The sequence below is a fragment of the Arabidopsis thaliana genome, assembly GCF_000001735.4.
Source record: "Arabidopsis thaliana chromosome 1 sequence".
Classification (NCBI taxonomy): domain Eukaryota; kingdom Viridiplantae; phylum Streptophyta; class Magnoliopsida; order Brassicales; family Brassicaceae; genus Arabidopsis; species Arabidopsis thaliana.
In genome coordinates, this window is record NC_003070.9 from 4,104,950 (window position 1) to 4,118,020 (window position 13,071).

Consider the following 13,071-nt stretch of genomic DNA (forward strand, 5'->3'; position numbering starts at 1 on the left):
AAGCCCACAGTTCCAAAGGTAGAGGAAGTGGTAAAATTTAGGTATGGTCTCTTTCTCTCTCTCTCAATTTTCTCTTTCTACAAATATATACTACAGTTACAGTAGTAGTTATTATTATTAATTATTCTCTCCCCAATCAAACAACACTCATCAGAGTCACACATGTGTCACTTTTTTCTTCAATATTTTAGTTTTATGAATAAAAAATCAAAATAAAACAATAAAAACTTTTTTAACTTGGCTAGTTTCCCAGTATAAATAGATGTATCAACGAACACATTTAAGACCACAAAAGAAACCAAGAGCTCTCAAACAAAACAGCCTTTTACATAAGAACAAACACCCCCAAAAACTGCAAAAAAAAGAGAGAGATCATTAATCCATCTTCAAGATGTCTCTTCCTGAAACTAAATCTGATGATATCCTTCTTGATGCTTGGGACTTCCAAGGCCGTCCCGCCGATCGCTCAAAAACCGGCGGCTGGGCCAGCGCCGCCATGATTCTTTGTAAGTATAATCACATAATAAAAGTTCTAGAGAAAAGCTACCAACAATATACATGCTGAAGACAAGAATTGAAACTTTTTAATGGCATTTACTAAGTTATAAGTTTCTTATGGCTATCATTCTTATTCTTTTATGTATTCTCGATGTATCCAACTTTATCATTAACAAAATTTTATTGTGTGAAGGTATTGAGGCCGTGGAGAGGCTGACGACGTTAGGTATCGGAGTTAATCTGGTGACGTATTTGACGGGAACTATGCATTTAGGCAATGCAACTGCGGCTAACACCGTTACCAATTTCCTCGGAACTTCTTTCATGCTCTGTCTCCTCGGTGGCTTCATCGCCGATACCTTTCTCGGCAGGTTTGTCTATAAATATATTTATATTTACTTAACTAAAATCATTCAGATTCTTTTTAAAATATTAATTTGAGTTCATTCATTTTGTTTTGTATAGGTACCTAACGATTGCTATATTCGCCGCAATCCAAGCCACGGTAAGGACCTCAAAAGTCCCTTTCTCCTTACCAAAACTTATACCCAAGAAAACGAAGAAAATAAAAATATTGTCTAGTCAATAAACAAATCGAAATAGTAAACAGCATAAGTCGTTATTTTTGTTATAGTTTTCCGAAAAATAATATCCGTGTTATGAACTATGATGCTATCAGGGTGTTTCAATCTTAACTCTATCAACAATCATACCGGGACTTCGACCACCAAGATGCAATCCAACAACGTCGTCTCACTGCGAACAAGCAAGTGGAATACAACTGACGGTCCTATACTTAGCCTTATACCTCACCGCTCTAGGAACGGGAGGCGTGAAGGCTAGTGTCTCGGGTTTCGGGTCGGACCAATTCGATGAGACCGAACCAAAAGAACGATCGAAAATGACATATTTCTTCAACCGTTTCTTCTTTTGTATCAACGTTGGCTCTCTTTTAGCTGTGACGGTCCTTGTCTACGTACAAGACGATGTTGGACGCAAATGGGGCTATGGAATTTGCGCGTTTGCGATCGTGCTTGCACTCAGCGTTTTCTTGGCCGGAACAAACCGCTACCGTTTCAAGAAGTTGATCGGTAGCCCGATGACGCAGGTTGCTGCGGTTATCGTGGCGGCGTGGAGGAATAGGAAGCTCGAGCTGCCGGCAGATCCGTCCTATCTCTACGATGTGGATGATATTATTGCGGCGGAAGGTTCGATGAAGGGTAAACAAAAGCTGCCACACACTGAACAATTCCGGTACGATTCTTTTAATTAACTCATCATTTGCTTTCCACGTACGATCCTCAAAACTTACAATGATTTAAATTTTAAGATAAAAGTTTTAAAATTTTTCTTTTTCTTTTCCATTTAAGGGTTAATTGAAATAATTGAGGTACTGGTTCCCTTAATTAAATGTGATAGTATCAGTAGACTTTAAAAATGTGAAATTAAAAGTGGGGTTGTGTGGGTGAGAAATAACTCGAAATGCTCGTGTCCTTTAATTATAGTGGGACCGTAAATATTTCTCATTATATGCCTACTTGGCATTAGAAATCATTTTTTTTTGACAGCCATTATAAATTAATTAAAAGGTGTTGAATATCTTTCTTTGTCTTTTGTTACGGGGAAAATAAATTATTTTCATAATATTATTACTCGACCATACAGCGAAACTGGTCCAGGATACGAATTATACAGCTAATTACAACATTTTTGGATTTTTGGGTTCAAAGTCCCTACTTTGGCATTTTATATTGTATATTTTTTCCTTAAAATCCTATGTGTGTGTGCATGTGTATATCTTTGTTAGATAACACGTTAAGTTCGGTTCATAGAATAGGTAGGAAAATAAAAGTAGTCTCTCGGAATTAGTCGGAAAGATAAAGTAATTCAGATAAACAAATGAATAAGTATATGCAAGTGATATCAAGTGGGGTAAAATTCTCCATCTTTACTTTTTGCCTATAAAAAATTTCACACCCACTCGTAGAATATTTGGTTTTTACAGAAAGAGTATCTTCATCATTGCGGAAAATTAAATACACCAATTTGCTATTTTATCTTTATTATAGTATTATAATTATGATTATGATTCTAATGCCTTATAACTTTAAATACACATACACTGACACACATATATCTATATTTATATTCCCCTGACTCGTGAGTTTTCCCCCTTTAAGTACGGTATCTTTTATTTTTGCTAACTTAAGTACAGTATCTTTTATCCATCAATCCCTATGCATACCTACATAGAAATAAAAGAATCCAAAGGAATCAATTTTTCTTTATACCAGATAATTTATGGAAAATCTATTTAGCATCTCTAGATATTGGAATCCCTTTCTCGGAAATAAAACTAATAAAGAAGAAGAGACGAGAAGTTAGGGTAGGGAGGCAGGTGTTTTGTCTGTAGTGAAAACGATCAAATATCGTGTCGTAGCACCTCCACTACTTTACACCTTCACCGGGACAGACCCAAAGTTAGGCATAATTAAGAACCCTAGCGTCACATGCACGACACGTGCTTTGCGTGCTCGGTGCTTCATTAAATTTCTCTTTCGTTTGGGTCTCTCTAAAAGGTAGTTGAAAACTAAAGAAAAAACCTTTTACACTTTTCCATAAATTCAAACTCTTAACTTTTTTTTGCCTACACTATTTTAAAAGCAATTACGTATTTGTCATGCATGTGTGTGAAGGATATATCATCTTGAAAAGATTCCACGTAACTATCTCCACAACATGTTGATTCAAATATTCAATGCGTAAGCTATATTCCAAAAAAAGAAACAATGTATTATTGATATGAAATTTCAATAAATAGGGACACTTCATAATTTTCTAAGAAACACACAAAAGATCTTTGGTTTGAAAAATCAGATACTTATCTTTAATCCAATATATGTAAAATATTTTATCTCCATTTTACATAATTTACTATTATATTCTAATTATTCCTTATATCATTTTTGATGCCACAGTTCATTAGATAAGGCAGCAATAAGGGATCAGGAAGCGGGAGTTACCTCGAATGTATTCAACAAGTGGACACTCTCAACACTAACAGATGTTGAGGAAGTGAAACAAATCGTGCGAATGTTACCAATTTGGGCAACATGCATCCTCTTCTGGACCGTCCACGCTCAATTAACGACATTATCAGTCGCACAATCCGAGACATTGGACCGTTCCATCGGGAGCTTCGAGATCCCTCCAGCATCGATGGCAGTCTTCTACGTCGGTGGCCTCCTCCTAACCACCGCCGTCTATGACCGCGTCGCCATTCGTCTATGCAAAAAGCTATTCAACTACCCCCATGGTCTAAGACCGCTTCAACGGATCGGTTTGGGGCTTTTCTTCGGATCAATGGCTATGGCTGTGGCTGCTTTGGTCGAGCTCAAACGTCTTAGAACTGCACACGCTCATGGTCCAACAGTCAAAACGCTTCCTCTAGGGTTTTATCTACTCATCCCACAATATCTTATTGTCGGTATCGGCGAAGCGTTAATCTACACAGGACAGTTAGATTTCTTCTTGAGAGAGTGCCCTAAAGGTATGAAAGGGATGAGCACGGGTCTATTGTTGAGCACATTGGCATTAGGCTTTTTCTTCAGCTCGGTTCTCGTGACAATCGTCGAGAAATTCACCGGGAAAGCTCATCCATGGATTGCCGATGATCTCAACAAGGGCCGTCTTTACAATTTCTACTGGCTTGTGGCCGTACTTGTTGCCTTGAACTTCCTCATTTTCCTAGTTTTCTCCAAGTGGTACGTTTACAAGGAAAAAAGACTAGCTGAGGTGGGGATTGAGTTGGATGATGAGCCGAGTATTCCAATGGGTCATTGATCATGAATTCATGATCATGATCATGATGATGAACATTATGCATGTCTATGTTGATATGTTTGAATTTGATTTTGAGTTTTGTTTGTATATTTTATGATGCTTTTCTTAATTACCTCTTGTTTCCGAGTCGACAAATAATGGACCGACCGATAAGGGATAAAAGTTAAAGTTTTCCCATCAGGTTCTGTATAAAAGCAGAAATTGTAACATTTCTTAAGATTTGACGCAATTAACGTCTTTTTGTCTTCAATTTCCATTTTTCATTTTTTCCCAGTAAATTATCATACCATTCAACGTTTGTTTTCTCACTTGTTTTGGTATCGTTTGTTTTCGAATATGTGAATAATTTGGACCAGAACTAGGCGTCTAGGCCACTAGCTAGTGCCTAGTGGACTATCACACCTTTCTTTTGTAATATTGGTAAACAAAAAAAGTTGTCTTTAAAACTATAATTGAATTATGACCGAGCTCTGTGAATTTACTGGCTCAATTGTCTCTCGATGACTACTGGTCAAGTGATTAATTTGAATTATCAAGGAGCTGCATGATTAAGTCCAAAACATATATAATCATGATGAATACAAATTAAATATGACAAATGATGAATATTACTTTTATTTGTTTACACTTGTTACTTTTATTTTTTGGATATATACTTTTATATCTTTCAACTATGTAGCTAATTGGATAAAGAATCATCAGTCTAAAGTCTAAACTGATCAACAATCCAGTTTTTTTTTTCAATTATTTTTCAATCAGATAAATACCAATTATTAGCTATAATTTCGATGAATTACTATCGAATTGTTTATAGGGAATTTAATGAAAAAAACCCTCAATTTTGGCCAGATCCATTTTTAAACCCTGAACTATGTTTTTAGTAAAACAAACCCTGAACTAAAACCTGTTAATAAACTTAACCCTACAGTAATTAAATATTAATGGGATATTAATTTCCAAAAATCGACCAAAGAACAATGACAGAATCCGTGATCCAACTGAAGATCGTCCACCTCAAAAAGTTCCTTATACACGTGAAAAAGTTCAAATGGTAAAATAGAAAACAATGAATTATGTTTCACAAGATCTTCTTTTTCAAATTATTTAATTTAATCTTTGCATATTTAGACTTGCAGCAACTGTCAACAAGTCGGACACAACAAACGTTCATGCAAGCGTAAAGCAGTGCCAAAACCACCCAAGAAACCTCAAGGACGACCAAGGAAAAAACAGAAAACAATGGATGAAGAGAACCCTATCACTCAGCCAATACAATCTTCTCTTCAAAGTTAATGCTTGACAAGTCTTTACTTTAGAATATCTTGTCCCTCTGAAACGATTGTTTTTTTTTGTGACAAATATTGTTGTGTTGCAACAGGTTCGATAGTTATGTTGGTTGGATTTATTTAAGCATGACTCTTTAGATTATTTTAAGTTGTTGTGTCTTTCTTTCAGCTTCTAAAATCCAAACTAATTAAGCAATTCAAAATCATTTAGAACGTTTTTTTGTAATAAATTCAAAACAGTTTTAAAGAACATCATGTGGTTTTTGCGCTAAATACAAATGTCTCGTTGTTTTTTTTTTTAGAAATTAATATCCCATTAATATTTAATTACTGTGGGGTTAAGTTTATTAACAGGTTTTAGTTCAGGGTTTGTTTTACTAAAAACATAGTTTAGGGTTTAAAAATGGATCTGGCCAAAGTTGAGGGTTTTTTTCATTAAATTCCCTTGTTTATATTCCGGACAAAGTTAAACCCCTCATGCAGTTGTTCCAATTTTTTTTTCCATTTGTTCCAATTATTAGTAGAATAGAATTTTTTTTTCTAATGCCCTTTTCATACTACCCCTTTTCAATTCTACCCTTTTCTATTTACCATTTTCATTTATATCCTATTTCAATTTTTAATGACCATTTTACCCCTATTTGTAAATTGATTTAGGTTAACAAAATGAAATATTAATATTTTTCGCCTAAAATATTCCAAAATAAAATTTCTCGCCAAAATTTTCCTGCCAAAAATTTTCGAAAAAAGTTTCCCGCCAAAAAATTTCGGAAAAATTTTCTCGCCAAAAAATTTCGAAAAAAAATTTCCCGCCAAAAAAAATTTCGAAAACAATTTTCCCGTATTTTTTTTTTTTTGGCGGGAAATAGGTTTACAAGGAATTTTAAAAGGGTTTTAAAATATTTTAAAAGATTTACAAGAGATTTTAAAAGGGATTAAAAGATTTACAAGAGATTTTAAAAGGTTTTTAAAATATTTACAAGGAATTTTAAAGGGCTTTAAAAGACTTACAAGAGTTTTTAAAATTTTTTTAAAGGGTTTAAAAGTGTTTTAAAAGATTTACAAGAGATTTTTAAAGGGTTTTAAAATATGTACAAGAGTTTTTAAAAGATTTTAAAAGAAATTATAAGAAAACCCTTTAAAAACTCTTGTAAATCTTTTTAAAACCTTTTGTAAAGGTTCACAAGAGTTTTAAAATAGTTCAAAAAGAGTTGTAAATGTTTTAAATACTTACAATTCTTTTTCTAAGAGTTAAACAATGCTTGTAAAGACTTTATAAGAGTTTTAAAAAGATTTACAAATGTTTAAAATCCTTGTAATTTTTTTTAAAACTCTTTAAAAACTCTTGTAAATCATGTTTTACCCTTTTATAAGCTTTTAAAATCCTTATAAATCATTGTATACTACTTATTTATCTTTTAAAAACGATTGTAAACTATGCAAACCTTTTTAAAAATCCCTTGTAAATCATTCGTTAACACTTACTTATGCTTTAAAAACGATTATAAATCATGTTAACCCCTTTTTAAATCTCTTGTAAATCATTTAATGTCACTTACTTATGCTATAAAACGATTGTAAACCATACAAACACTTTTAAAATCTCTTGTAAATCATTCTATGCCACTTACTTATGCTTTTAAAACGATTGTAAATCATGTTTTACCCTTTTATAAGCTTTTAAAATCTCTTGTAAATCATTCCAATACCACTTACTTATACTTAAAAAAACATTGTAAACCATGCTAACCCTTTTTAAAAATCCTTGTAAATCATTCTATGCCACTTACTTATGCTTTAAAAACGATTGTAAATCATGTTTTACCCTTTTATAAGTTTTTAAAATCCCTTATAAATCATTTAATGCTATTTACTTATGCTAAAAAACGATTGTAAACCATGCTAACCCTTTTTAAATCCCTTGTAAATCATTCTATGCCACTTACTTATGCTTTAAAACGATTGTAAATCATGTTTTACCCTTTTATAAGTTTTTAAAATCCCTTGTAAATCATTCAATGCCACTTATTTATGTTTAAAAAACGATTGTAAATCTTGTAAAACTATTGTAAAAAGTTTTAAAATGATTTACAAAGGTTTAAAAAGGGGGTTTTAAAGTATTTATCTATGTTTTTAAAGATTTTATAAAGATTTTAAGAGGTTTTAAAATGATTTACAAGAGTTTTTAGCAACTACCAAAGCTTTTAAAAAACTTTACAAGGTTTTCTAAAAAATTTACAAGGATTTTTAAAAGCATTTTTTTGGCTGGGAAAAAAAATTTACGAGAAAAAATTTTGGCGGGAATTTTTTTTTTGGCGGGAAAAATAAATTTGGCGGAAAACTTGAAGTTTCCAGTTACATGTTCTTATTAGATGAGGGTAATTTGGTCATTTTGTTCAAAAGAAAGGATATTTTCAAAAATGAACAATATAAAAAAGTATTATTGCAAAAAGGTAGTAAAAAAATGATACTTTTGCAAATCTCTCTAGAAAATAAGTTAAATATAGGGAGATTGATTTGTTTTGCACTTACGAGTATAAAATACTACTACTAAGGAATGTTCTGTGCACGTTTCTTTGTCGTACTGTTGTCTCCCAATTCTTATCTAGTTTTCAGCTACAAAATAATAATTTCTCAAATATCTCGCACCCAATCATGTAGATTTAAAATCTGTGAGTTTATATAGATTGATCCCTTCTGGCACGGATGCTAGATAGATCAATTAAATCCATTAATCCTGCATATGGACATTAATTAATCAAATCCATCGATTCATGAACTAAAAACTTAATACTAGTCTAACCATATATATGCTTGTGATATTTTTTCAACAACTCTCTTAATTTATCGTATTGGAGCTGTGGGACAGAGGAATAGGTACCTGAATTTAATAATTTGTAGCATAATTAGTTCAACTATTTTTCATTTTAGAATTTTTATTTAGTTAATATTTGTAGGAAATTATACTAGAAAGCCTTCTATTTTTATCTCTCTTTTCATTCTGAATATATGTATACACACACATATTAAAGAGTAGTCATATATATTTTACTAATATTGGTTGGCCCAAACACACATTATATATAAATTGATTGCCAGCAATATAATATACTGTAATTTGCATATACTCCACTACATTCGCGACAAGTAAAGAACAAAATTAGTGGTGAAAATATTGATTAAAGAACAAAATTAGAAATATCTTGAGAAGTAAACATATGAATATGATTTACTGTAATGATTGGTGGAACAGCAATAATGATGAAATGAGACTTTTTGGATCTGGGAACTACATGAGCGAATCACAACGATTAGTAATGAACTTTTGGTTTAAAGAATTCTAGTTTAGCAACTTTAGTTTTATGTGTCTTTATTTGACTTAGAAAAGAAATGAAAGGGGGAGAATTAACGTTTTCTTTTTAGCAGAGTATCTTTTCATTGGTTTGTCTTTCTTCTTTTTGTCTACTGGTCACAAAAAGACCACAACTTTTTTTAACTTCACCATCGGTGATCGAACTATCATAGGGTCACTAGTGACATTGACGACCACAACTTCTTTGACTTCACCATCGGAGATCGAACTATCATAGGGTCACTGGTGACATCGACGATTCAACAACCCTTAAAAATCGGGAGTAAATTTTAAAGCGTTAATTTAATGAATATACTTTTTAAGTTGTATAAGTTGGTATTCTATAAATCCATATAAATATACACTCAGAAATCCGAACATTTCTGAATGTATATTTTGCTTACTCAAGCCTCAAATGAATATTTATTTCCACATTTTTATATATAATATCTGTGTTATTGTAACAATTATGGGCTTGCATTTTTATATAATGAAAATTTTCTTGATATGAACTTAATTAGATAAAATAAGTTGATTGGGTTGCTATCTCATTGGCCTTGGGGCTTAAACGTGGGCCGAGATAGATAAACATATAAGCCTATTTAAACTTTCATCATCTATTGTTAAGTGTTGGTCTTGGGTTTGGGCTTAAACCGTTTATGACCCAAAACATTCATGAAGATAACCAAAGAATTCTAAAGCAGAACACTGTTGACTAGAAAAACTTGTCTTTGAACAAATCAAACCGGGACTACTAATTTACATGGAGTTGAAGATTGTAGTTAAATTCTAACGATCTATTACGACAATTTCTAAATGTACTGTTAAGAAATGATAGGCTTAAGTAACAATTTGAGAAAATGATTATAATCGTCTCACTAGCCTTTCCTCTTATCATAATCAATGTCATAAGTTAAAACAAATAAATCGAAAACAAAGACTGTTACAAGATTACATGATGAAGCAAATGTATGAAAGAATCAGAAACCGGCAAGGTATCGATATCATTCGGTTTTTCGCCTTCTTTTACCAACGCATCTTTGTGGTGGTGAACGTTTGTTTCTTGGGTTTGCTTTGAATTTGACATCTTTCGTCTTTCCCTGCATCTTCTTGTACTCTCTTGATCTCAAAACTGCTTCCAAGATGTTCATGTCTTCCCGGATCTCATGTCTAGAAAGCGACGTTAAGCTCGGGAGTATCTCTTTTTGGAAGTTCTTCATTCTTCTCCCTCTTCTCAGCTTGAGTCCAATCTCTTTGTTATTATCTCTTGTGATGTTATTAAGTTCATCTAGAGCCATTGATGACACACAGAAGTCTTCTTCAGTGTTGGTTTCGCTTATTCCTAACGTGTGTCGCTCATATGAATCGTAGGAACATCCCGGTTTCGCTTTACCCATCTCCGGTTTATCTGGAAAATCTTGATCTTCAGATGAGCTGTTGGTTCTTAACACAAGCTTTGATTGCAAGTCTTGGTTTTGATACGATATCTCCGATATGTGGACTAATGACTCAGCTGCCATTTGAATCACTTCAGACGAATCATCCTCCTCGTTACAACATCCATTCTCCTCCAGTAAGTCTTCTGTGTTGGTAAACTCAAGCCGGGTACGGCAAGAAGGCTGCAGTGCTCGAGGAGAAGAACTTCTTCTTGACTCAATCCTCGAGTTGTTTTCAGTGGTGCAGCAAGAAGTATCCGAAGCTGGAGATGCTGTGCCGTCTTTTTCATGGACATTTTGGCATTGAGGAGAGCAAAGCGGTGTAGAACCATCATCTATTCCACTCTTCTCGTAGCTCGTTTCTGTCTCCTCCTCGATGTATGCACAGTTCAGATCTTGTAAGAGAGAGTAACGAGGCTCGGAAACAGACTCATCAACCGGTGTGCTATTAAGATCCAGTAAACTTGACTCCTTACTAGTTGTCTTATCACTATCATCCTCAACGAGTGATTGGTCTACATCCATCAGAATGTTTGAGCTGATCCGATCAAAGAACGACGGTTTTGTGTCAGGATTTCTCACAGTAACATAGCTAACAGAAGCCTGAGCATGCTCTGTAGTCTCTCTATGGGAGACCCATGTGGGAGGAGGTTCTTCAAGATCAATAACAATTCTTGGATTTCTCTTGCCAGTCCAACTTGTGGCTGATACTTCCTTCACATTATTAGCTTCGTGCCCCGGATGAAATCTCATCTCTACGGTATCTCGGGAACTACCATTGCTGTAAAATTTCTCAGAACCAAGTGTCTCATGAAAGTTAGTATAAGCGTAGTGATCTGCAGGAAGCCTAAGATCGATATCTTTCTTCAGAAGCTTAGGTGAGCTCTCACTTTTTACCTGATACACCTGAAACGAAAAATCTTGTGATCAATCTAACAACACATCAAAAAGGTCAAAACTTGAAACAAACTAGAATCTGAATAATCTCTACCTGTCTGCCAAACAGAGTGACCATATTGATTGGGTTCTGCTTAGAAGTCTCTTTATATGATACAACATGTTTCTGTGACAACACTTCTTCTTTGGACAAACCGAAGAAATACATTGTGCCGTCGTCTGGTCTAACTCTTTTATACAACGGTCCCGTCCCTATCAAATGCCAACAACGCAAATACAAATAACAAAATGAGATGATCAATACCAAAAAAACAAACTGTATAAAAAAGGATCAACATGAACATTCTAATATCAGTTCATGAATAAGAGTTTACTCAAGGCAAAAACATCCCCTGACAGATTCTATGTAACACAAGGAAATTGGCTACAAGAGCATATAAACAGGTCATTCTGAAACTTAAATGTTTGAAACAAAGAACAATGATATAATCATAATTGGACACAAAATTCTCGGTGATCTGTTCCTATGATAGGTTTGATACTAAAAACCTCTGCTAAACCCTCCCACTATCAAAACCCCCATGAAAGTAAAACAACATCAATGCTCATAATTGGATAAACTATCAAATGATCCATATTGATCTTAAAAAAAAGAATCAATATTATGTTTCCTCTGTAATGGTTTGATTCTAAAAGCCATTAGATGAAAATTAAACCTAGTGTACATTGATAATATCCAAAACACAAAAATCTTCAGGCTTCTGCTTATAAATAAAACTCTAAAAGCATGCAAATAAGTAAAATTATTCAGAAGATGATTCCATAAAAAGAAACAATCGCACATATATTCACATTTTGATGATAGATATATAAACATATTCCTAAATCCTGAATTCAACAGAAGAACTATAAGAGGAAAAGTAAAAGCATCAACTTCATGACGAACATAAAACATAGTACTACTTCGACTTTACATAAAAAAAACTATAAAAAGAATAACAATCTATAAATATTTTACTGTAAATTAAGGAATTACCCAGATAGAGAAAAAAAGGAAGCTTGAAGCTTTCCAATGGTAAGATTGACGAACAGATCTGGGAGACGAGAACAGGAGAAAGAAATGAAAAATATCTCAAGAAGAAAAGAGATCCATGGTCAGATTCCAATGGTTATTGTCTCTATCAATATACACACAAATAACGTGTATCTGTAATTATCACATAAATTTTTTATAAATTATATAAAAAATCGGATCATGAGGAGCGATATAGAGAGAGAAGAGAGAGGAGACTCTCTCAAATCTCAGAAAATACAGAGAGAGAAAATGGTCTCTGAGTGGTTAATGTGCAACATCAGCTATCTTTTTCTGTGATTTATAATATTTTAACTTTATAAGAAAAAAACAAATTTATTATTATTACTAATTTGACAAAAGATTTTTAGGTGTGAGTTTTAGGATTCCTCACTTTTTTCCTTTTTACCCCTAATTATGATCGAATTTGGGTTGTTTAGTCATTTAGTCACAACTGACCATCATAGAGAATTAATTATGATAGAAAAAAAAAGAGAGTTTGTTGTTGTGTCAGCTGTGTCATGTAGTGGGAGATTGTGGTCAGATCTGTGTGGGTTGGAGAAAGAAGAGGACCAAACATAGTGTTGGGACAAGTAGAAGGCTTTGTAGCCCAGTTTCCAGCTTTTTCCCCCATCTTTTTCTCTTAATTGCAGCATTCCCCCACACATATTTATTGTTATCTATCTA

General features: G+C 33.4%; 2 protein-coding genes across 2 annotated transcripts; one reads left to right on the plus strand and one right to left on the minus strand.

Moving 5' to 3' along the window:
- The first annotated feature begins 273 nt into the window (after positions 1-273).
- Positions 274-4,652, plus strand: NRT1.1 (nitrate transporter 1.1). The gene is made up of 5 exons (NM_101083.4): positions 274-506; positions 692-869; positions 964-1,003; positions 1,178-1,752; positions 3,477-4,652. Exons 1-5 carry the CDS (start codon positions 392-394, stop codon positions 4,339-4,341), a joined length of 1,773 nt encoding a protein of 590 aa, NP_563899.1. The 5' UTR covers positions 274-391; the 3' UTR covers positions 4,342-4,652.
- A 5,072-nt stretch (positions 4,653-9,724) lies between these two features.
- Positions 9,725-12,665, minus strand: AT1G12120 (hypothetical protein (DUF863)). Its single transcript, NM_101084.4, has 3 exons — positions 12,349-12,665; positions 11,407-11,564; positions 9,725-11,321 (listed from the first exon to the last, which is right to left on the minus strand). The coding sequence occupies exons 2-3, from the start codon at positions 11,518-11,520 to the stop codon at positions 9,984-9,986; spliced, it is 1,452 nt and encodes a 483-aa protein (NP_172676.2). The 5' UTR covers positions 11,521-11,564; positions 12,349-12,665; the 3' UTR covers positions 9,725-9,983.
- Between the last annotated feature and the right edge of the window lie 406 nt (positions 12,666-13,071).

What these genes read in the sequence shown, in the direction of transcription:
- NRT1.1 (NM_101083.4), top strand. Translation starts at nt 392, where the DNA reads ATGTCTCTTCCTGAAACTAAATCTGATGATATCCTTCTTGATGCTTGG. An exon ending in CAGCGCCGCCATGATTCTTT is followed by an intron (nt 507 to 691) that starts GTAAGTATAATC and finishes TATTGTGTGAAG; the next exon opens with GTATTGAGGCCGTGGAGAGG. An exon ending in TCGCCGCAATCCAAGCCACG is followed by an intron (nt 1,004 to 1,177) that starts GTAAGGACCTCA and finishes TGATGCTATCAG; the next exon opens with GGTGTTTCAATCTTAACTCT.
- AT1G12120 (NM_101084.4), bottom strand. Translation starts at nt 11,520, where the DNA reads ATGTATTTCTTCGGTTTGTCCAAAGAAGAAGTGTTGTCACAGAAACAT. An exon ending in TCACTCTGTTTGGCAGACAG is followed by an intron (nt 11,322 to 11,406) that starts GTAGAGATTATT and finishes TTTTCGTTTCAG; the next exon opens with GTGTATCAGGTAAAAAGTGA.